General features: G+C 39.7%; 2 protein-coding genes across 3 annotated transcripts in view; one reads left to right on the top strand and one right to left on the bottom strand.

Moving 5' to 3' along the window:
- LOC121628547 (mitochondrial import inner membrane translocase subunit TIM16-like) overlaps window positions 1–24,750 on the top strand; it is a 112,935-nt gene that overhangs the window by 56,292 nt on the left and 31,893 nt on the right. The window lies entirely within an intron of this gene.
- Window positions 794–23,342, bottom strand: vasnb (vasorin b). The gene is made up of 3 exons (XM_041967648.1): window positions 23,126–23,342; window positions 16,957–17,019; window positions 794–4,698 (listed from the first exon to the last, which is right to left on the bottom strand). Exon 3 carries the CDS (start codon window positions 4,665–4,667, stop codon window positions 2,607–2,609), a length of 2,061 nt encoding a protein of 686 aa, XP_041823582.1. The 5' UTR covers window positions 4,668–4,698; window positions 16,957–17,019; window positions 23,126–23,342; the 3' UTR covers window positions 794–2,606.

Genomic DNA, 24,750 nt, shown 5'->3' with positions numbered 1-24,750 from the left:
TTTTAGATATTAATGATGTTTCCCTGATGTTCCCTACTAACCTAGTTGATCTCATAGACTTATTTTTGAGTACAACCAGCAGCTAATCATATTTGATTTTTACCTAAACATTTTACAGAAATACTGTTGAGAGCATATTAGCCTGTTATAGGTTGGGCATTATCACCTAAAATACCGTAACATGATTGATAAATCAATTTAACATTTATCTTCCAAAACCATGCACCACCAATAAAAAAATGTTTGTGTCAGGATTTTTTTTTCACATTCAGTGTTAAGGACATCTGACTTTTAACAGGGCTTTTTGTTGTTTTGTTCTTCACTAATAAAGCAAAATTTTTTTGTTAATTAAAGAACCGACTGATTGACTGTATTATGTTATTATCAAGGACCATAAAAATGTGCATCATAATGTTTATTAATCATTTAGTCTAATTACACAGCCTGAATTGACCTAATTTGCATTTCCCTCCAAAACATGACCTGTTAGCCATTATTTGCAAACTTTAATCTTCATGTACATTCTTGACACTGTACAACTATTCGGTAACTTTGCAAAAATACTCACATACATAATTGTGCATATGAACTTATGTTTGTTGATAGAAATATCCATGCAAACTGCTGTATGCTTGTTTTTTTTACTTTTGTTAAATTCTTTTTCTTGAATTCCTTCTCCTATGATTGCTCTCGTCTTCCCCAGGGTGATGGCTCAAAAGGAAAGTTAACTTTAAACACCCCCCACCCCCCACTCCTATACCCTAACAGTCATATATTGGCTATGACAAAGAAGGCAAACAGTATTATTTACTTTTGTATTTTCATTTAATAATATCACTTTTTCCATTTATACAAATATGTTCACAAAATAAAAAAAAAAGAAACGACAACAACAAATAAGAGTTTCCCAAAATAAACAGGGAAAAATTAACAATCACATTGAAAATACTTTTGGTTATCCTCAATGTATTCTATTTTGCAGACAAATATTCCAGTTGCATTATGTGATTTAAAGGCATTTGCTGGGAGGGAAATTTAAATTGTGAGCTGGAAATACTGTGTGCAACTTGGTATTCACATAACTCTTTGGTGTGTTTCCTCATAGATAGAATTGTTGGGGCTTTAAGTACTCATAGGCATGTGGGTATATTAAGGGAGAAACTGATGGTAACTTGATGTCTGCTGGTTTCTGCACAAGACAGAACATGTACTTGCATCATCACAGAGGTTAAAAGATCTACACACATACATACTCACACACAAACATACTACTTAACTCCTTTGTGGTATATTCACAGATTTTAGCACTGTGTTCCTTTTTTCCTCAACAGAACAGTGCATCTGGCTTTTCATAGTCTTTCTAGGTACAAGCAAGCAAAACAGGGGCCTTCCTTGCCAATGTAAGATTGTGCATAGCACGTCATCAAGCAGGTTATTTTTACTCAAGAGAAGCACAATACACAATTTCACTATTCCACTATTTGCTTTACTTGTTTCAGCCAGGCTGAGTGATGTGGTGTATTTGAATTGTGGTTGTGGGACAACACACTTTCCCTTACAGGGAATATATACAATAAATAAAGCCTCTGAAGATTTATTTTGCTGTTTTGTAATCGTTTAGGTATTTACTGTAAGACAAATTTTAGAATGTTTGAAATACAGTGCACTGTACAGTAAATAAGAAGGGGTTCAGTCAACTGATTCCCTCTGTACCCTGTCATAATCCTACTTCCCTTCTCCCTTTGTGATGACAAAGCACACTAAGGGCTTCAGTGTGGAGAAGGGGGATTTAGTCTCGAGTCAGTCCAGACTCACATCTACTTAGACTGTCTGACATTCTGGGGGCAAAGCCCTTTGACTGACTTTACTGGTACCAAATGAGTTTAAATCTTCAAAGATTTTAATCTGCTGTTTTGTCTGTTAGTCACAAGAGGTGGGGTAGAGAGTATTGAGGGGTTTTAACATTCACAATGTTGAACAGTTAAAATAAAATAAAAAAAATCACAAAGAAACATACAAAAACATACATATAAAACAAAGTCTTTGATCCAAATAAAGCAATCAAGCATCATATTTTTTCTTTGCACAACTTCATTTGGTGTCAAAAAGGTCATTCACAGCATGCACTGATCCCTTTGGGGTAGCACATTGGCGTTCCACAGTGCAGCAAAAACGACTGTTGAATTGGGTTACCGAGAAGGAAAAAGGCAATTAAAGTCCACTTTAGTGCACAGACAGTACACATGAAGGAAGCCACGAGCTTATCATGTCTCTTAGCCCCAAAGTTCAGCCAATGACAACACACCATCAGTCCCAGCATCACAGCATGTCAGATGAAGTTCATTAGGAAAATATTATTGTAGCAGGATGCAGCATGTGGAATAAAGCACTTTTGGTGCTTTCAAAAGTCCAAACAAATGTTTTTGAACTTGTTTAATGTCTACTTGGACAAACAAAGGGCAGTGACTTAAATTAATGTCTTTGCTGGTGGCCGGCTGTTACGGTGTCCACTTTCAAGCAACAGTTTCTGCTCTTTGTATTCCACTTGGACGGACAGAGAAGAGGAAACGAAAAATCCTCGTAATGTCAGTTGTCAGTGCCAGCTGTTAAAAGTATGAAGGCTTGTGTGAAGACATATTGTTATTTGATGTACTGTTATCTTGTACTAACAAAACCTCATATTCCAGATTACCATTTTGAACAGCAGGTTCAGGTATCACAAGTTGGGGCTGTTTGTGAGGCAGTGACACATTGTCTAAACCTGCTTTAACACCATCCAACTCTAGTTGGGGCGGCTCACAGTCAAGGTCCAGGTGGCCCTTGGCCTTCTTTCTGCGTAGATAGCATACTACTCCCACTGCTACTGCTATCAGCATCAGAAGTAGCAAGATAGCAGTTGCAGGCACCAGCATAGTAGTAATCTTTGGGCTCTCAGACCTTGCATCAGGGCCCCTTGTGCTTTCCGGAGCTGTATTAGCCTCAGTGCAGATGCTGTCTATACCACTGGGGGAGCCTAATGGACTGACACACACAGTGTAGGTGGAGTTGGGATTCAGACCTCTAAGTCTATACTCTGGAAAGGATGCTGGGAGGCTCAGTTGAATTGGTCTGCGATCCGGCCCAGACAGATTGCGATAGGTCAGGCGGATTCCACGGATGTAAGGCCTCATTTCAATGTAGCGATGGAGGTCAAGCAGGATTGAAGTTGCAGTTGCTTGATGGGAGCTGATTTCTGGTGGGTCTGAAGTAACTGTTGCCTTGGGAGGTTCAGCTGGAGGTAATGAAGGTGGAGAAGGGTTTTGGACTTCACAATACATGCCAGAGGTTCCATGTGAACAGGTGCATTCTACTTGACCATTCTGGTCCAGATGACAAGTACCACCATTCAAACAGGTGTGAGGGGGACAGAAATGCAGTTCTGGGTCAATGCTGCTGCTGGTGCTGGTGGATACAGGGACGGGGGGTAAGGGAAAGTCCTCCTTGTCAGCTGGGTTGTCACTAGCTCTTGGGACTTGAATTACTCTAGTAGTAGTTGGGAAGGTAGTGACAGGAACAGAGAGTGTAGTAGTAGTAGTTTTGACAGTACTTGTGGTGACTGTAGTTGTGGTGGGACAGCCAAAATCTCTGTGCTCCAATCTTTCCAATACCTTTCCAGCATTGACAGGAGGGAAATGGCAGCGGGTCTCTTCTGTTCTCTCCAAGGTAATGCTTTGTGCTCTGAGCCATCTTGGGAACCAAGCTAAGTTGCAGAGGCAATTGAAGGGATTTTCTGCTACTGTGAGCTTTCTCAGATGGGAGAAGAGCTGAGAGAGCTCTTCAGGAAGGCCTTGTAGACTGAGACTGCTAATGTCTAACTCATGTAGCTCCTTGAGGTTCTGCATGTCCTCCGCCTTTAAAGGACCCATTGGGTTCCCAGCCAGGCTTAGAGAGAACAGCCCTGGGGTCTCCTTTAGTGCTGATGGGAAAGACTTAAGTTGGTTTTCTGAAATGTCCAGCTCATGGAGATTCTTCAGACTACCTATGAGTTCCTTGTTCAGGCTAGTGAGCCCCACACCACCCAATTTGAGTGACTCCAGGTTTGGGGTCTGGAGATCTGAAGGGCCCAAACTGGGTAAAACATTAAAACGAAGGTCCAACAGCAGTAATTGGGGCATAGAGAGGGTAGGTAGAGATGTCAACATGTTACCCTGCAGTTTGAGTTCCAGCAGGTGCTCCAGTCCATTAAAGGCTGTAGGATGGATGGCCTTAATTTGATTACTGTACAGATAAAGCCGTTCAAGCTGAGCCATACCATGAAAGCATTCCTTTGAAATGTGGGTTATCTGGTTGGATGACAAATCCAGGTTTTTCAAAGAAGTCAAAGGTTCAAACACCCTATCAGGAAGTTGGGTCAGTTTGTTTTGACTGAGGTCCAGCATTTCTAGGTGGTGTAGACCATCAAAGTCCTGAGCTGTAATGGTTTCAATCCCATTGGAAAACAGGTAGAAGTTTTTTATAGAATGGTGCACTTCCTTGGGATTGGGAATGGTAGGGGAGCGTCTCTGGAAACAAAAAATGGCTTCAGGAGTAGAACAGGAGCAATGTACTGGGCAGATGAAGGCAAATGCAAGATCAGGAAGGATGAGGAAGAGTAGCAAGGGCATCAGTGGTCTGAGAAAGATCTTCATGGTGCAGAGTCTTTTACTCTCCTTGCTCAGCCTAAAAACAAAGGAAAAAAATCTTAATTACAAACATTGCTCTTAACAGAAAGGCACATTGAATGCTGTTTTGTTGTAAATGGTATACAGTGGTAGCACACATTAACTTGATAGCTTCAGCCACTACACTGAGTTCAAGATAACAAAGTAACTTCTTTAAGTCTGTAATCAATGGTCATTACACAAAGAAATATCAGATCAATGTAGCAAATGCAGTATTTATTTTACAAAACAGCTTTTTTTCTCTTTTTAGACAGGTTTCCAGGCTAGCCTAGGTCAGTTATTGATTCACAACATTGTTCTTTACACCTTTCATAAAAATAGATTGTCATCAAAGGTTTAACAGTGATCAAAAGCAGGCTTTTGTCACAAGGAATTGTGACTTTAGGCTTTAGAGAGAGCTTTCAGCAATAATGGGTGGGGGGAGGGGTTACGTAGTGGCATCGAAGGCAACATTTTCAATGTGTAAGAATTTCTGTTTTGTTTTTTAAAACACTGGACTTGCTAGGATTTATTTCTAGTATTCTAAACTTGGAGAGCTGCTGTTTCCATGGAATTATCTCTTTGACGATAGATGTAAGATAAACACACAATTTCTGTATTGTTACAGACTCAGGGTCTGTAATACATGTCAAACAAGTTCCTCAACTATTGTGATAAGGATGAATTATGCTGATAAGAGCTGATAATAAAAATTTATATGTAACACTATGTGTTGTAAGTTGTTTCACCCGAGTGCAAGCCTTATAAAACAAATGTCCTGATGAAGTGTCAATGCTCTACTTCAAAAGATGTTGGGAGGGAGAGAGGAATGAAGGGAAGATAAAGAACAAAACTAGTTGCAGACAAGCGTCTGTGTAGCCGCTTATCATCCTTTGATATCTAGTGAGACAGCCTTGGGGAAAGAAGTAGAAAATACTACAAAATAATTGTGGCTTGATTGGCTATAAACTACACTAAATCCCATTTATTACCATACTTTAATGACTGAGGGCAAAAAAGTAAGTAGCTGATATTTCCAAACTTCTTTCTTAACATATGTGACATCCTGTCTGGAGTGTTATATGATGGCGTGAGGGAGCTTTTTTTCAGGGCCTTAAATGGTGCAGTTGTTGATCTCTGCGCTGTACATTACATAAATAAGAAGCCCAAGTATCTGTGACTTACAGTTTTACACAAATGGAGCACACAGAACGTTCTGTTCTCACACTGCTCACCTGGGGTATAATAATGTCAATATTTTTAATCCTGTCCTTTTTTGTACTAATTAGTTTGTTTACTCACTTGTTCCATTCATACAGAAATCTCTCATGCTTTAAAATTGCATTAATTTATTTCAGTAACTTTCACTGACCAACTCTAAAACCAGTATAGTCTGATTTGACACTAAAACATCTTTAGCCTTTAATAATACATTTTTTAGTAACTTTAGAACAGACACCCATTTTTAAAATTCATTAAGATCCCTTTTCACTCTGTTTCATAAAACTTTATTTAATAAATCTCACAGTATCTAACCTGGAGAGATGACCATTGAGTCAGACCGCCAGTGTAAGGGAAAGTATCATCTTATCTTTCCACAGCAATGACATTTATTTTCTGTCTAGTTTTGCTTACTTTTTTTCTGTTCCTCCTTGAAATTGCAACCCCCTTGGGGAGATTTACTGATATTTAATTTCTGTCTTTTGTTACCTTCCTTGAGCATAAATGAAATAATTTGTTTTAACTTGCCTACTCTTTCGAGCAAGGCAGAACTGTTGCTCCATCCAACTACGTTGGTGAAATGAAGCTGATCACACCTTAATGCTTGACTAAACAAAGCCACACACTCATATCCACAGCACCTGCTAATGCCTTGAAAACACTCTCCAACTTTGTTAGCCATGCAGAAAAATCAAGACTTAGAGTTGCATTTGTTAAAGGAAAAAACCTTGTTGAAAAGGAATGACAACATCTGATGGCAATAGTTTGCTGTTGGCCTCAAGTGAATGAGCAGCTGAGGTGAAGGGTTGCAGTTAACCTATAATTTACACACAGGCCCTGGGGGAGTTCATGTTAACACATCAGTAATGTACACAGATCTACAGGATTCTGTTTTGTGACTCAGAGGCTAAGAAGCAATTCAACATAAAACATGTTATTTGCTCTTGTTGTGAATAAAATAAATGTAACAATAAAGGCTTGAGTCAAGGCTTATATGAATGCCTGAGATAATTAGTCTTAGGCATATTAAGGCCTCTGAAATTTATGGAAGTGTGGATGGAAGAGTGAGAGAAAAAGTGGTTGTCATGCTTTGTATGTCTGTACATATTTGGTAGGATAAACAGGAGACTAAGAGAACTGAGAGTCAAACAGCTGGAACATATGCAGATGGTCTCAGGTTTTCTTATCACTGTGTGATGAGGTGCAAAGTTTCAGCTTGAGTGTATAGTCCTTAAAGTTTTAAATACTGTGAGATGAGTTTATTATATATCTGCAGTTGTTGAAGATAGAAAAACTTCATAACTAAAATTAAAATTTTGCTTTGGTCCAGTACATTGGGGTCCAGAGATGGGTAAAAGAGCCAGAGCCAAAATATACAGCAACATCAAGGCAGCTATGTGATGAGAGCGAGCTATGCAGATAGAACTGAGAATATTTTTATTAGAAACTCATTGTGGTATTTCTACCATAGCTCCCTGGGGCAGAATGTTTATTTGAGTGTGCCTCATCCCAAACTGGGCCAGGCACATCTCATAAGCATAAGCAGAGGAGAAGTTGTGTTTGAGGTGGATGGGGTGGGAATCAGCCAGAGAGTACTGCCAGATCACAGATAAACTGGAACTTGAGAGGTTAGATTCTACTGTTTTCTTTCTCTTAAGATGCAAGTGACTTGTGCAGATCAGTGGGTAAGATAAGGTGCAGCTGCGGCGTCACTGTTGTATAAATCCAAGTTGTGTTGTGTTGACTGACTGCTGTGAGTGGAGGTGGAGGGCAGAGAGAGATGGTAGAAAGACAAGTCTTGAAATCCTGCACAAAGAGGAATGCCCCCTCCCGTCTTGCCTTCCTCCTCCTTACTTGAGTTGTAATTTCCTTTTCTCTCCCCTGCGCACTTGAGACATTCCTGAGACAGGCAGGAGCTGAGTAAAAAAAAAAAAAATGAGCTTGGCCCTTTCATTGGCATTTCAAGATTAACAGGAAGCTTAGTTTTTTGGGGTTTTTGTCTTTTAAACAGACAAAGGATTGGATGAATGTCATCAGATCTGTTATATCAATATGTGAGTCTAGGTTTGTTGGTTATATTAGAAAAAAATGTTTTGGCTGAGGAATCTGTGGAACAAGAGCAAGAAACAGACAGAAAACATTACAATGGAAAGATAATAGAAACTTTGAATCTGTAAGCAACATAAAATGATAGCATTATCAGTTCTCTGAAAAGAAAAAAAAAGTAATAAGAGGAGGCATGAGGAATTAACACTTTGCCCCTCTCCCTCAGCTCACTTCTTAGCCTACTTTTTCTTTCTTCTCCAGATGAGGAAGAAAAGTAAACACAAGCAGGGGAACAGCAGAGATAAGAGCAGGTTTCTGTCAGCAGGGGCACCAGGGTGAATAAGGGCTGGTGTGGAGAGGGTGAAGCAGGCCTCAGAAATGAAATCTCAGCAGCCTGAGTGTCAAGAGTTTTTGTCTTTAAAGCTGAACCCTGTGGACAAGTTAGCCACAAACAGAAGACTAAATGAGTACACAGTGCCAAGTGACGTAAGGGATAAAGCTGGGAAGTACAGAGTGTTTACTCTCATTAAAGGCAACACTTCCCTTTGGAGACCTTATCTTCTAATGGAACAATACTTGTGGAATATGCATAAGAGTGTGATCTACAGAGTTGTTGGGTTGTTAGCTTGTCCCATCCCTTTCTGCCATCAGCACTGTCCGTGCAACCAGCTGGACCTTGTTATCCACAATCCAATGAGGTCAGCCATCAATACGAAAAAGGGTTCAAGGGAGGCTTTAAAAGGAGAAACAAAAGTGCTGTGAAATATTCGGGGATAAGAGCTTACATAAGATGTTGCAAACAAAAAACGAAATTTTGTGCATGCAGCAGACGCATGTAGCACAAATATGCAAATGAGAATGTCAGTTATGTTTATTTCAGACTGTTGGTATGCATGTAATGCAGTGAAATATTTTTATGGCATGAGCTAATGCGCCTCTAATGTGGTTGCACCAGCTCAACTATATTAGATGAGCGAACACTACATGATGGAAGGATGAGAAGAGCAATTCTGAAGTGTTGCCTTTTGCTCAATACAACTGGAAAACAGATGGTTCTTCTTCTGAAATACATATTTTCCTAAATTTCAAAATAATACTAAAAAAAAAAAAATCTGCTTACGCAAAAGTTAATGGCTGTTTTAATTTGTAATTAAGTGCTGTAGTTGGAAATTAGGGTACGTTTTCTAAGATGACTACAGATCTGATTTCTAAATATGAATGCACAGCTCAAGCCAGACAAAACCTTGTTGAAAAGCAAAGATAGTTTTTCTAAATATTTCAGTGTCAAAGCCTCTCACCAAGGTCACTCAATCAGGCAGAAAATAAACAAAACTTGAGAGGGATGGATATTTGATATAAAGAAATAATGATAGTTTTACTATGTCTGACAGAGACAATACTCATCTTGAACCCACAATATCATTGCTGTTCTTGGCTGTGGTATAAAGGGGATTAAGAGTTTTACTAGTTCAATAATGTGCAGCAAAAACAAAGCTTCCAGCTGATTTTAGCCTCACCACAAGAAAAGACCCTCTATTGGCCACATCTATTGTACATTATCTCTTGTAGTGCTAAACAATGCCAATGGGTTCTTGCTTTAATTATAACTAATAACCACTTTAACAGGCAGCTGCTGGCCTGCCTCCTAGACACCTCACTTTCACAATTTCATGTATTTTTTTATCCATCCATCCATCCATTTTCTATACCGCTTATTCCAATTCAGGGTCACTGGAAAGCTGGAGCCTATTCCAGCAATTAGCAGGCGAGCTGCGGGGTACACCCTGAACAGGTCGCCAGTCCATCCCAGGCCCAATCTAGAGAGACAAACCACTCAAGCTCATATTTATTCCTGGAGCTTTTTTTCTATAAATTTTTTAAAATTTAAAATTTAAAATTATATATTATTTTTGTTTTTATTTTAAATTTAATTACTTGTAAAGTAGTTAAATATTATGTTTAAAAGCAGACTTTTTCATCTCAGGATTTATGGTTTGGACCAAGTCTGTTTATCAGGACAGTGTGAAGCAGTACTATAACAGCCTGCGGCTGAAGGGCATGAAAGAGAACATAATACATAATATACAGTGGTGTCCAGAGGTGAATGGGAGTCTAGGTGAATAGTAAAACTTACAAAAACTGTCTATTTACTTCATTAAAGAAGAGCTACAAGGCAGCTCAGTTTTTTAGATTTTTGTGATACAGGGGAGTAATAATATTTTAGCAAATTCTGTCAGTTAAATAACTTATATTTAAATATGCACACTACAGTCACAAAAGAAACCTGAAAGCCAAACGGTCATTCATCTAGTCAGACAGCATCAGTCCAAAAGCCAACAAAGCCCATGTGCAAGCGAGGAATGGAGTGGCTCCTTGAGGTCAGAGGTCAGGCTGAGATTAGTGTTTCCACTTTTGCTCCGTATTCTGTGTCCTCTGTTGTGGTACAGACGACACACAGATAACAGACCATGTTTGACACGGGTATACACCCAGCTTCAGTTACATACATATGCACCTGAGTCCTCATCCTCACAACAGGTGCTTTCTCTGCTCCTTCAGGGCAATGTGAAATGCAAAACCTTTACTGTGTCTGGGTAAATGATGTGACCTGTGCCAAATAGACAGAGGATACGAAAGAGAAGAGGAAACCGGCAGAGGTGGGCAGCTAAACCAGACTACCAGAACAGGACTGGGTCTTTGCAGCAGTATACATGTAGTCTGTTTCTGAGTCCTCTGTGCTTCAGCTCATAGAAGTCAGGCACTACATGTTCCAAAAGGAAATGTGGGCTGTTTCCTTTTGTTTTATGACTGTAGGACATGACAGACAATTACAGTAGATCCTAGAACTGATTTTGTTTTTACAACGGCACCAAGGGGACGTACAGGATGCTCGGGCGGAAACTACTCTTCTTCTGTCTTCTTTTTTTTTTTTTACTTTGCACAAAGTGTCCACTTGTTTTGTCCCAGCACTGACACAAGTCTTTCATCAGCAAACCATGCCCTGTGACCCCTTTTGGGGACACAAACCCACAGCCACGTTCTTTCTTAGATGTGCACATCTGCCTGAGATCCTCACATCTTCACCACAGGACACTCACATTACACAGACACAAAGGATTCCACCTCACCACTGACAACCTGGGCTTTGATCTGTTTTCTCAAAGTGGTGTTTACACCCACAGCTTTTGTCAGTCTTGTGCCTCATGTCTCGTACTCTTTCTTTTTTCAGGCAGACACAACAACAAACCACAACATTACAGAAGTCACAGACAGTTGTGGCCAGAGCTGTACGTTACAAAGAAAACAGTAAATATGACATCCTAGTGTCACAAATCTGGACTCTCTCCAGGCATTGGCTTGCACATTCATTTCCTGTGAATGACTGTCCACACCTCCAGCCAGAATCAAAACTTTATTGTGCTTTCTGGCAGTGTTTTCCAAAGCTCTCTGTTGCTGGTACAGACACTCAGTGCAAATAGATCTCTCTCAACAAAAAGGCAGCTCTGACAGTGTTCAAACCACTTGAGAGACTTTAGCTCTAAGCGGAGACAGAGCCAGGACATTGCTATGCAGTATGTGTCCATGCGTGTGTCTGTGTGTGTGTGTTTGGCGTTTAAAAAGGCTGGATGGACCAGTTTTATCAGTCAGTCACAAGCCTACAGTAATGTGCACACGCCAACACTCTGCCTCCTTGAGTGACACTCATTCCAGCTTCAACATGACTACAATGCTGGTTTGTCCTTACCACCATGATCTTTATCTACCTGATGCGATACAGCATGTATTTTTCCTCATACTCCGTCCTTTTATTTAAATGTGTTTGCTTTGTAGTAGACAAAGCCTTCACTTTTTATGTTATTTGCTCAAAGTTTATTTACTTTTATCCAAAAGGATCATATGTGGTCAAAAGCTCCTCATAAAGCTCTTCATTTTCCACTCCAGAATGGGCTGCAAGGTGGCAGCAAACCATAGTAGGTCTGACCATACTGTTTTCATTTTTTAGATACAATTGACTTTTTTTTAATCAAGACAATCACTGTCAAGATGCTGGTTTGGAGGCTGTGCTGCTGAAGTTTCTCCATGTACTTGGGACTCTTTCCATACTTGTTAGGATGAGTTTCCATGGCAAGGGAAGAGTTATTTACCAGCGGGATTAACTGATTAAGCTCTCCAAAACCAAGATAATCAGCGAAATAGCACACCAAATCCCAAATGAGCTGAAGAGGATGTAGGGCAGGAATGAGGCAGACAGAAAAACGGTGGAAATTCAAACCCTGTCTTCCAGCAGTTCTGATGAGTAATGTGAGATTGCTAGCTAACAAAATGGACAAGCTTGTGGTGCTAACACAGTCTCAAAAAAAATACAGGGCATCCAGTATTATGTAGTCCACCAAAACATAGCTGCATGAACACATCACGGACTCTAATGTGTCTGTACACTGCTTTAAGACTGTACGAGCAGACTGCAACAAGAAAGTCAGCAGAAAGCTAAAGGGAGGTGGAATTACAGTGCTTCTTAACCACAGCGATGCCATCCTGGACATGTCACAGTAAAGGAAAAGATCTGCACAAGGGACATGGAACTATTAGCTGTGAATTTTCATCTATATTATTTACCCAGACTTTACCTGTGTTATTCTGATAGAGGTCTATATCATACCTGGTAACGCTGCAGACACAGCCTGTGACATCATCAGCTCCATTGTTGCTAGGCTACAAACACAGTATCTGAATGTAGTCACTGTGATCTCTGGTGACTTAAACATTTTTCTTGTCTGCAACTTCACCAACATTCTAATAATTTGTCAGCTGCTCCACCAGAAAAAAATAGGATGTCAGACTTATTTTATTCACATGTTAAAAATGCATCCAGCCCCTCTGCCCTGCCTCCTTAAGGAAGATCAGACCATAGCCTGGTTCTTCTCACCTCCACTTACAAACCCATTGTTCACCAGCAACCAATCATCAAACAAACTATTAAAACCTGGTCTAATGAAGCTGAAGATGCTCTGAGACGGTGCTTTGAGTCCACTGAATGTCCTCTGGGAACCACGTGAAGATGACGTCAATGCCATGACAAGTGTGACAGATTATGTCAGCTTCTGTGTGGACAGCATTGTGAATGTGAGGAGTGTGAGATTGTGAGTCAGTTGGCAAGCAGACCCGCTGTCAGTTGGACTGATTGACTCTCAGACTGAATATCCTTATTAGACAAACAGCGTCACCTGTACTCACTGAGAAAGCACTTGCACATTATCCGTCTGTGTGTTTGCTCGTCTGTTTGTACGCCTGCATCATATTTGCACTCTTTATTTTAACATGCACCATACCCCATGCGACTCTCTGGAATTCAAGCATTTGTTTTAATTAGTTCTAAGGAAGTACTTTAGACAACAAATAGATGACACTCATATTTATAAAATCCTCGTCTTTGTGGGTTTGCACCCTGTCCTCTCTTTGCTCCTCTTGTCTTTACTCAGGTTTGTTCATTACAAGAGTATGACTGGAATCCAATGAAGACTTGTCTCCTCCACCTGACACAACAGCCCTGCAAGGGCTCACTCAGTGTTCATTAAGCTTGAGCGAGCTCAAGGTTGGTGTGATAGCAATCAGGAATGTGGGGCAGTTCTACTACTGAAACCAGGAAACAGACTTGTTTACTTTGTTAAATGCATCAAAGACTCATAAACTTTGAAAAGACAAATACAAGCTTGCATTGGCTTGATTGGTACAATTGTTATTTGTGTTAAGCTGTGCAGGTATTTATGGTCTTTGTAGACTTAAGCGGTTAGAATCGAACATCAGATGAGAGGAAAAAAAATCTAACCTTCCTCTGGCTAACACGTTTCATATCCTTCTGAAATGTTAAACCAAGATAAGAATATTCGCTGTTCTTAAGTAATACTGAAACATATGTTTTATTTAATTGCTATATTGTGTTGATGTGGCAGGTCATTTGTCACCATTAGTGTCATTCAGTAAATAATGTTGATTATGGCACAAGATGAACTTTCCTATGTTTTTCTGTAGAAAAACCTTGCTTTAAAAGCAGGTATTGTACCTGTTTTTCAGGACCCCAATCCTACACCACCTATTTTTCTGTGAATTACCATTTAAGATTTTTTTTTGTCATTTTGCCCTGCAGTCTTTTTCCTTAAAAGAAAAAAAAATAAACTCAGACATGTGCCACACATGCAAGATAAATGTGAACTGGAGATCACTGGTGCTGATTACAATGTCACAAAGGAATTTATTGTGAAACTACTGCCTGTGCTGATACGTTGCCAGCATTGGGGGAGGTTGGCTGGCAAGCTAGCAGTCAGGCGGTACATTTTCTCCCTTTTTACCCTGCCCCCAATGCAGACATGCCTCTCCTCCATGGCCTCAGGTACCCTTTAATTACCTTCTGAACCAAGACTGTTTTGTTTATTACATTGTCTTAGTTTTGCTATTAAGATGGTCATCATAGACACTCTTTATTTATAACAATCGCTTTTAACTTCAGTATTTCTTTAGAACAATCATTTTTCCTATGACTGAAAAATAACATGCAACTATGACTTAAGCTAATTAAATCGTACTGATTAATCAAATGTAATCTCAACTCTAATGCAAATCTGCCAATTTCATAGATAAATGAAAAGATGCTGTGAGCTACATAATCACATTCACCTGCCTTTTCTGTCTGTGCCAGCATCTGACTAAACAGGTGAGCCTGCCATCACAGGGAGCATGAAGACCTCAGTCAGCAACAGTCTATTAAGATATCAATGCTAACCTTTTACAGTTTGCCTGCAGCCTGTCTGCACTGCCTAAAGATCCCTCATGTCTGGTTTAAACAAGACAAGGGTAGTGATAAAAGTGGAAGAATAAACATGTGAGTGTCCTTCTCCCTTTAGGGTGGCAGGACAAACAATTCAGTGCTTACATCTGCTGACTACAACTCTACTGAACCGCCTGCAGCAACCATTGCATTTTTTTCAGACCATCAAAAGCAACACAATATGAACGTCTAATGTTAAAATCTGCTCATGTTATAAAATTTTCATGTAAAACGGAAATACATGGAAACAAGTTGATGCCTTAAAGAAATTTCTAAAGAACAACAGGAATTTTGAGCAGATTAACAGTGACGTAAAATATTTGTGATTTGCACATAAAACGTGCAAAACCACTAATGTGGTCTTATAAAGACTCTTTCATCCTGGGAAATGTTTGAGCCCATTCATAGAATAAAGAGAGATAGAGTATCTTAGTATGGTTTATGGTCTAGATCTGTTTCTTCACCATATATATTGTGTGTGTCATACAGGAAAAATAAATGCCACTTTGTCAGCAGCAAATAGCAATTTGTCCTCAGAAGGAACAGTTTGTTTACCCTTATCCACACATCTGTTAATAGATGTCCTGACGTGAGTCCAGCAGATTTCTGAGTTGTAACACATATATTGTGTACACCTGTGTGTTTGCTCAGTCACTGACTTTATATCCTAATGTCAATAAGTTTGTACAAGTGTGTGATAGATACAGCATATAAATGTCTTGGAACGCCTTTGTTTGCTTGTACATGTTTGTTTTAGGTAGAAATATTAACATTATTAACCAAAAATTACACACCACTATGGTGGTTTCAGGTTGGCCCACTGAATTGTGAAGGTTGGGTTAAGGTTGTTTTCCCACTTCACACTGAGCTAGAGGTTGCAGTAATGGCAAACGCAGACAGCATATATTTTAACTTCTTAATCACTTGTTGCCAATACATGCAGCTGTGCTGTCAGCTGTCTAGGAAATTATGTGCAAAAGATGCACAAGGTATAAGTGTGTGCTGTTATTAAAGATAGTATATGCAAGGTTTGATTTTCTTAGACAGAAACGGAGTCAGTGCTGACATTAAAGCATCACCTACATGGCAAATAATTACAATGAGTAAAAACTTTGCACAGAACTTGAGGAATGTGGGCATGAGTTATGGCCTCAAAATCAATAGAGGGGGAATGTCACTGCTCTGCCTTCTTCTGTGTCCTTGTGGAGGATAGGGGTGGGACAGTCAGAGAGGTGGGGGACTGAAGTAATTAGGGAAAGTAGTGATGTGTATCCAGAGGCCCAAAGTGACTGTGTGTGTGTTTGTCTGTGTGTGTATTTTCAAGTCCTTGCAGTCCCTGTCGCAGCTCATTGAAAACTACCACAACAATGAGGAGGTTGACGGGTCAGGAGGGGTGCGTAAAGTTGAACAGAGGGTCAGTCATGCACTGACAGCTGATAATTAATAAATATGGAGTACATCTGTGGATACAACTCCTAAAAACTGAGCAAACTGAACCAGAAGTGTCACATCTCGAGTCTCATTTTTGTACAAAAATGATCTACATCATGATTGGTCACAAAATCATTTTGCACCTTCAGACAGTTCATTCATTGGTTCCTGCATTTCACTTGCCAGAATATGAAATACACTGTGGACCATATTAATAAGCTACTGTGTATCAGGCTTTAGATACACATGCATGACATTTGTTAGTAATATAATTCCAAAGAGGGACGTTTTTCCCACCTGTTTCGGCTATAGTTCTGTAAGTTCAGACAGACATCCTTAAGTCTCCCTGTTTCATTTCCCCTGTCTGCAACCTAGTACAGCCTCACTACATCACTGTAATATGGTATGTGTGTTAAGAGAGCTGCACTTGTTCTCCTGCCAGTCTTATTAACATGCTGAGAGTTGCTTGAAAGGACCCTATTGAGGAAGCAGGCTGTTACAGTTAACACTGTAAAGACTGCCAAAGATTGCTGGATTAGCATTTTGGATACAATTATTCAAAGAGTGTATTATTATGCTGCTTCAGAAATATATTACTTATAAAGTCTGCCATACCCAAAACTACAATAATTTTTGGGATCATAATACATAATTTTCCTGATGTAAACCATGTGTTTGCATTATAATAACTGGCCATATCATAACCACATTTACAGATTAGTAATAAAGCTGCCAGATTTGATTTGTTTCACTCACCCAGTGAAGATGTTTTCTGCTCTGATCCTGCTCCACTCTTCTTCCTCTTCAGGTATACTGTCCCTGGAAGTAGCACAGCAGTTGTACCTATTAGTAAATATGTTGAAAAATGGATTTAAATAGCATTTCTCTCCACATAGCTGGAATCCAGCCACACTGTCATGCACTGTTAATGGCACACAAGCAAAACAGGAAGTTTTTTCCTTTTAATTGGTCAAATTCCAGCTGTGAACAAGAGCATGCTGCACACCGACAGGCTGTTTGACAACACAAGAGAATGGCAGCGCGTGAGAGGAAGAATGCAGGCCGACTGCACTCAACTCTGTCAGCTTCTTGTCTTGTACTATCAACCCATCAATCATGGCCCGTATGTGTGTATGCGTAGAATGTTTACTTAAAAATGATTCTCTAAATGTTTTTGGAGTGAAGTGAAATATTTATTTAGTTTCACCCTCTAGAGCCTCAAATAATATGACAAATGTAACTAGATGAATAGTTTTTTTTTTTTTTTATTTCTGCATAGATTTAAGGAAATCTGGAAAATGAACAGTTGCATCTGTTTTTCCTCATTTAGTTTTTGCAGGAGTGTTTGTTGGCCCTCACTTCTCTCAAAGCCAATAAGATCTTTAAATTTATGCGATTTAAACTACCATTCCATGAAATGGTCACTTCTTCTTTATTTTTTTTTTTTAAATGTTTAGCATGTCAACATCTAAAACCACACAACATTCTGTGCGTGCGTTCATGTTCTTGTGGCTCTCTATAAATACAGCATTGACTAATCTCAAATGTTGTTTTTAAACGTGGTTATGGAATCATGGTTTTATGAAAAGCCAAACACAAAGTGACCACTTGATGGATGTTTTATTAGTGGGAGAAGTTTTGCTGAGAGCAGCTTCTAAATTTCTTTCTAGTGGCAGATTTTTCACATTTTTTTTGTTTCACTGATTTAGCGTGTGGTCATAAAGTAGTTTCAAAGATAATTAGCCAGGATGCTTTTTTATATTTTCCCTGTATTTCTGTTTCACAGAACACACTCTTGACTTCTGTTCATGCTGCACTCGTTCTTCCACTGTGTTTTTAGATTTAAGCCATATTTTATATACCTTAGCTCTGAGTCATGCATTGTGAAAAGCAGAAAGACTTTTAACCCCATGCTGTTTTTCACCTGGTTGTGTAAGACCCAAATCCTAACTTCACTATGTATGTAACTTTTTTTTCTGCATTCAGTTTTTACATCTGCAGTTTGGTTTGCCAGCCCTCGTTCAAGCCTCCACTACTTTATATTCTTTTTTGCATACATTTTTCTATCTGTACAGGTAAATAAAAAATTTCATCTTTGCTAGCGGGTGAATGGCCGTCTTGTGTAGTTGCTGCTAAACTGGAGGATTTGTGCACTGACCCCCCACCATGTTCAATTTGTCTAGGTCACTGCTTTTCAGACAATCCCTTGACTGAAATGTAAACATTTAGCTTTCAGAGTAGACCGCAACACTTAAAATAGATTTAAATCATCTTTACTATTAAACTTTAGAATTACTTTAGTACAAAACCAATTACAACTGTCCTCATCTTTTTTTCTTTTTTTTTTGTATCTTTCACATTGTCTCTGAGACATTTGGTCTTTAATTGCTACATAATTTCCACTGCTACATAAACAGTCTCTTTTTTTTTACCTGCTGCTACTTTTTTTATTTTTCCCAAAATGATTAGTTTATTTCGGTATATTTGGATATCTTTAAAGGAGCAATTTTGTCAATCTATTGCTTTTTCTCTTTTTCTCAGCACTCATATTTTTCATTGTCTCTACTGTTGTTTGTGTTTCTCCAGTTTGATCTGTTTCATTATTTCACTCTCCCACTTTCTGCATCAACCCCTTTCTCCTTCTGCATCTGGTTCGGAGAGATCTGAGCGCTCTGCCATCAATGTTTAGGCTGTTTGCTGTAGCATTGTGTAAAACTAATAGTTTATAGTCCTCGAACATTAGTCAGAACTAAAGCTGCCGAAGAAAGGTGGGAGCAAACAACGGGAGCTTTTCTTTTGCTTTAGATGTTTTGAGGTTAGAATTCCCTCAGGGGATTACGAAAACATTTTTTAATTTTCATTTCATGTTGTGAAGCTTCTTGTTGCTTGAATTTGTGGCAGTGACAAGCCATGACTTGTGTCACAACTGCTTGCCTGGTGCTTGCAGTGTTGAGTGATGAAGATTCTGTGGTGACATTCTGATGTACATGTACAGATTTGCGTTCTCAGGCGGCATCTGGCTCGCTAAATCTAAAAGCAGAGCCAGATAAGCAGAACTATCTGTGTCACTGTGCAACTGAAATAGACCTTAAGAAAAAGTGAGCCAGAGAACAAAAAAACGTTGACCGGCGTAATGAAAGAGGGCTGCTCTGTGAGTATGTGTTGGCTTGAGTGTTCGATGTGCCCTCATGAAAGTGTGTGAGAATGACATTGAAAGATGGACACGTGGCAACCTGATTGTGAGCAGGCACACACTGATGTACAGATACACACAGCCCGCATGGATAGTTTGCCACCATATTCATATTCAGCAAAACAGTAAGATTTAATCTCAGTCCTGGTTTATTTCCACTAGTTATTAATGGCTGACTAAGGGGAAAGATATCTTTTCCACTTCTGGTTTTGGTCAAACAATATAGGCATGTGTGTATGTGTGCCCAGTATGATCTGGTTTAAGGCTCATCTCCCAATTACAGTGTTGGCCAGAAGTAATTACAAGCTTAGATTAAGAGGAGTTTCTCTTTTTTTTACAGGCCCACTGAAATGCAGCAATTTGTGGTGGCTTTCTGGGATGAGCATACTCCTTGCTCTCCTGCCTCTGTCCCTCACTACTTCACAGGAATTTTGTTTTCTTTTTCTTTTTTTTTGGCTCTATGTACATTTTCCATCTAGACTGAGAGAGTTAAGAGTATTGATACATTTTAAAGCTAGACAGTGTACTGTTAGGCAGACATGTAAAACCTGACTTTAGCATGAGTGTGTGTATGGATGTGGACATGGAGGACAGCAGTTATTTGGGGTTTGGGCTCAAGCTGGGCCACTCCAAAGCTTCCACATCCCTTTGCATGTGTGTGTATATTTATGCAAGGTTTTGAAGTGGTTCTTCTGAACGCATCATTTGGCTGCATCGGCAAGCTCTTCTTCAATTTAGCTTGGCAGGCATACAGGCTGGGGTTTGCCTCCACATACCGCTGGTTCAGCGTTGATGTTTGAGGCCAAGGCCTTTGAAGACAAGGGTTAACTCAAGACTCCTTTTCTAAAGAGAAGCTCTGGATTTTGGTTGTCAACCAGAGAAACCATCCGCCCCCCCCCTCCCATCTCCCTCTCCCTTCTCCACCTTACCATATATATTCTCTTCTCCCTTTTCCAGGCCTCCTCGCTCAGCACCTGACTTTTAACCCTCTAATCCTCCGATGCAGTGGGTAGGAATATTTAAGCACTCCTCCTAATTGGCATAAACTGAGCTCTCTGACCGTTTGGAGAAGGAGGCAATTTTCAATATAATAATCTGTGTTGTATTAAATAAATTTACAGCACCACAAAACTGTGGTAGGACATCTGACAGTTTTTAGTTATAGTAAAAAAAAATAATAAAAAAAAACAAATACCACAACTGTCAGTTGGGAACTAACAGCAGATTTAGACATCAGTGTTTTGTTCCTCCCAAGCTCTTTGGCACAGATATCGAAATGCCAGCCTTGATTTTGTAAAAAGAACAATGGATGAAAGTACATGCAGACACTATGTTTCTAACCAGTCCTGGATGGGTGATGTGGTTTCAACATCAGTGACACAGTGGTATGACAGCAGGCCTGTGCTTAATTATTGAAATCAAATTCGCTGATAGAAGACTTCTCAGTCATGCATCCTGGCCACACAATTGATGGCAAAGAAAAACTGTGATTTAAACTTAAAATTACATATGAGAGGCTGCAGACGAAACTTCACTAATACTTTGTTCTTTATTCTCATAAAAACCATTTACCCTTAAATTCTTCTTTGTCTCCGTCTGTCAGCAGTGGAATTGTTCATGTCTGCCATGAGGAGAATCAAGCACTGAACAGGAAAGTCTCTGCATATTAACACGTTCTCAACAGGATTCTTTACAGCAAGCTGTGCCCATCAGCTCTTGCTGGTGCTGTTATGTCACCATTTGTAGCAAAAAGTTCTCCACAGTAGTGAGGGATAATTGGCCTCCTGTGGCTGTTCTGCAATGTTTGGTAGTTTAATATGGAAAGATTGCAATTATTACATACTGTCAATGACACAGCTTCTTGTATAGCATGATGGGAGTTTGTGAGGAAGCACATGGCGATGAATCAAGCAGTATACTGGAGATGGGTTAATAGCAGGGCTATTGGAGTAGTTTAGTCTGCCTATTTGCCCCCAGGAAAGTGGAAATTTGCAGTGTCTGTTTGTGGGAACCATGGAAAAAAAAAGATGCTAATGTGGCTGAATGGGTTGTTGTAAGAACACTGTTCTTACATGAATTAAGTATCTAATTTAAAGGCAACCACATTGTTTTATTATCTCAATTATAGTGTGAGGACTACTGATTGTTACTGAGAAGGAACTAAAAGGAAGCATTATATCTACATGTTTAATTTGACGTCAAATCTGTGCCGTTATATCCCCCCTTCTAGAAAGAAAAAGGGCTGGTGGGATCAGTTTCTGTGTTTATAGTGGCAATTTGTTTGAAATGTTTACAGGTGACAAAGAGATGATCTGATGGGCATTTGTTTCTTTATTATTTGGAACAAAGATTGTTCTAAACATGTTGAGTCATGCACTTTATTGGATGTTAGTTTAGAGCTGGAGTAGGTCACTCAGAGATTTAATCTTTCAGGAATTTGACCTCATCACTCAGTGCTTCGCTGCACGCCTGCTGAAGAAAACTGCATTTGTCTAATTTCTGTGTTTTACCTTCCTTCACATCTAAGCAACTTTTACATTAATCTGTTTCTCCACTGAAACAGCTTCAGCAAAAAGTCAAATTACTGAGTCTTTCAAGTTTAGCAGCCTTGAAACTTGTACATGTTGTAGGTTATAAACTAATAATAATAAAATAATATCTATCAGGGCAGGAGGTTGATGGACATATTTTAATGTTGGAGAGTGCCACCAATTAAGCTGATGACTGATGGCTAGCAGAAATGTAATTTCTTGTTCATCATGTATGAAATTGGTTGGTTTATAAATAAGTAGCCTTATAAAATTCCCAACACATTTCTTTCTTTCACGGATAATCAGACCTGTTTTTTGAGCTTGTCTTGTTAAACACAGACTCATTTGCTTGCTAATTTTTGCTTTAAGGAGGCACAGCTGCCCTAAAATGAACCACTACATGCAAATACTTTACATTTCTGACCTCTGTTGACTATCGCACGTCTTGATACTTTTTCAACGCTCGTGTCCTGTCTAACTCTGTGTGGTGGGACGCTCCCTTGTGTAGTTCCAAAAACAGCTGTCCTCTGCGGTAAGCACGGCTCGGTGCGGTCTAGACACTCGGCTCGGTCCCTGCATGCTGCACGGCGTCCTGCGGTCCAACACCAGCCCGCCTCATTACCGCCCCGACGGCTACTTCTGCCCCGTGCGCACGCTTGCGCGTTTACGCATTTTCCAAATACAGAAGAACACCTTTTTATTGATAGTGTTTGGCGATCTGAAGTATTAGTGCTGTCCCACATCCCCAATAAACTTGTTACATCCAGTAACCTTAGTAAGAAGCAGCGCACCCATAACAAATAAATATCATTGGGATATTATACATTTAATGAGGAAAGTTAAACGAGGCGTACTTTGTATATGTTACACGCTCTGCATTAAAACACGACTTTAAAAGCAAAATAGAAACAGCATTGGATTCTTTGAGGGAGTTTTATTTAGTTGGGTTAGGTTGTCATATTGGGACAGAATCAACGTGATATATGCTAAAAAAAAAAAATCTTTCGGAGGGTTTTTAAACCTATGACCAGCTTGTTCAGTTAATCGATTAAGATAATTCTTAAGTTTTACTTAATCCCACTCCCGTCTTTATAACTCCGTTTACGCTTCTTAGCAAAATTCTCGGTCATCGGTCTACAGCAATAAAGCTGAAAACATTGGTTTTTATCCTTACTTTATTACTTCAAACAGAAAATCTTACCCGTAACTTCGGTGGAGTAAAGCTGGGAGCGCAGCTGCGCTTGTGTGGTTATCCAAACAGATCACTTTACTGATGTTAACTCCAGACCTGGTAGTTTTCCGTGCGCGATCTCTCTCAAAAAAATAAAAAATAAAAAGCTTTTTAGACAACGTATTAAACCTCTTACGAACAGTCCTAACCAAATCCTCGGAGAGGTACACCAGCCTCCACGTCAAGGAATGCGCTCAAGTGCGGACTCCCTGGACAAAAAGCGCTTTATTGGTGAGCACATAGAAGAGTTGGAAGTGGAGGGATGGGAGGGGCGAGCCGAAGCGCACGCAGTTGGGCGCACTCCTGCACTGGCTCCAGAGCAACAAACAACTCACCTTGCAACTCGGCTGAGCGCGAAGGAGAGAAATTCCAGCCTCCTTTCAGTTCACTACATCTTAATTCCAAGCTGCACGACCTGTTTTGAACAAGAGACAAGATTACAGGTTTTATTATTGACAGCATCAGACTAGGCTACATTTAATTTAAATGTCTGGATGCAGATTACTCTGCAGATAAACAAGAAAGTTGCTTAGTTTCTGCAGTGTGTTCATAGACTTTGCCAATAAAATGAAACAATGCAAACATAAATAATCTACATGATACACTTATTGACAGAAATTTCTATCATTGACAGGTGTAGTTTCTGTTTGTGTTTTCACACACTTCATCTGTCTGTTGACATAAGAGTGACTGTTCAGTGCACATATGGTTGCTTCATTTAAATCAAGCTGAGATAGCTATCAACTACTTTCTGTCATTGACAAACTAACCGTTGGCAGCTGAGAGCCTATTTCAGTGTCAGCTGTTCCTAACAAGGTACAGTAAGGTGATAGCTCTGAGGATGTGTTACCTCTGATGTGTACTTTGTTTAGCCACATGTCACAGAATTTCACACAACCCTGAAGCCGTTTCTTGTGCATATTTGTCTTTGTCTGCCCTGCACATTTCTGCAGGACTTTTGTTTTTTTCCTCATGTTGACAAGAAATAACTTTAACCAGGCAGAATTTCTCACTGTGGTGATGTCGCTGACCCTCGTGGCTGAAGGTAAAGAGACTCTTAACAAGAAAATTATTCAACATGCAGCCCTTTATCTGACCCTGAGGCAGTCGCATGTGTCTACTGAAACCACCCCCACACAGTGTTCTCTGGACAAGGGGTGCTTTAGTTCCACTTGTTGAGCCATGCTCATAGTGTGTAATTTTTACCATTTGCTTTTTCGTAGAAGTCTCCACAAAGTCTGTGGTTCATGAATTTCTCTTGATCGTTCTCCTCCTGCTTCTGCTATAGGAGTTATTATCCATGTAACACACGCACACAGTACCATCTGCAAGGTATTACAGTCATTAGAGGAATAGAGAAATGATTTCACGCATGTCCTGCAGGGTCCAGATGTAGCTCTTCAGTAACTGCAGCAGCTGAGTTTTACATGTTAAGGAGAAATAAAGGAAGAACAAATGCATTTAAGCTATTCTCTCTTTTCTGCTCATATTTAAGACTCACAGAGGCACTGCTGGTGACTCTCTGGACTCTGTGCACAAAACCTCTGTCTAAACTGCAGCAGCAGTGCTGAGGTTATTCAGGTACACTGATGATG

This window comes from Melanotaenia boesemani, chromosome 2 (assembly GCF_017639745.1).
Source record: "Melanotaenia boesemani isolate fMelBoe1 chromosome 2, fMelBoe1.pri, whole genome shotgun sequence".
Classification (NCBI taxonomy): domain Eukaryota; kingdom Metazoa; phylum Chordata; class Actinopteri; order Atheriniformes; family Melanotaeniidae; genus Melanotaenia; species Melanotaenia boesemani.
Note: the sequence above shows the minus strand (reverse complement) of the source record. Positions and strands in the feature narration are given on the sequence as shown.

Coding starts and splice junctions, on each gene's coding strand:
- vasnb (XM_041967648.1), bottom strand. CDS start 4,667: ATGAAGATCTTTCTCAGACCACTGATGCCCTTGCTACTCTTCCTCATC.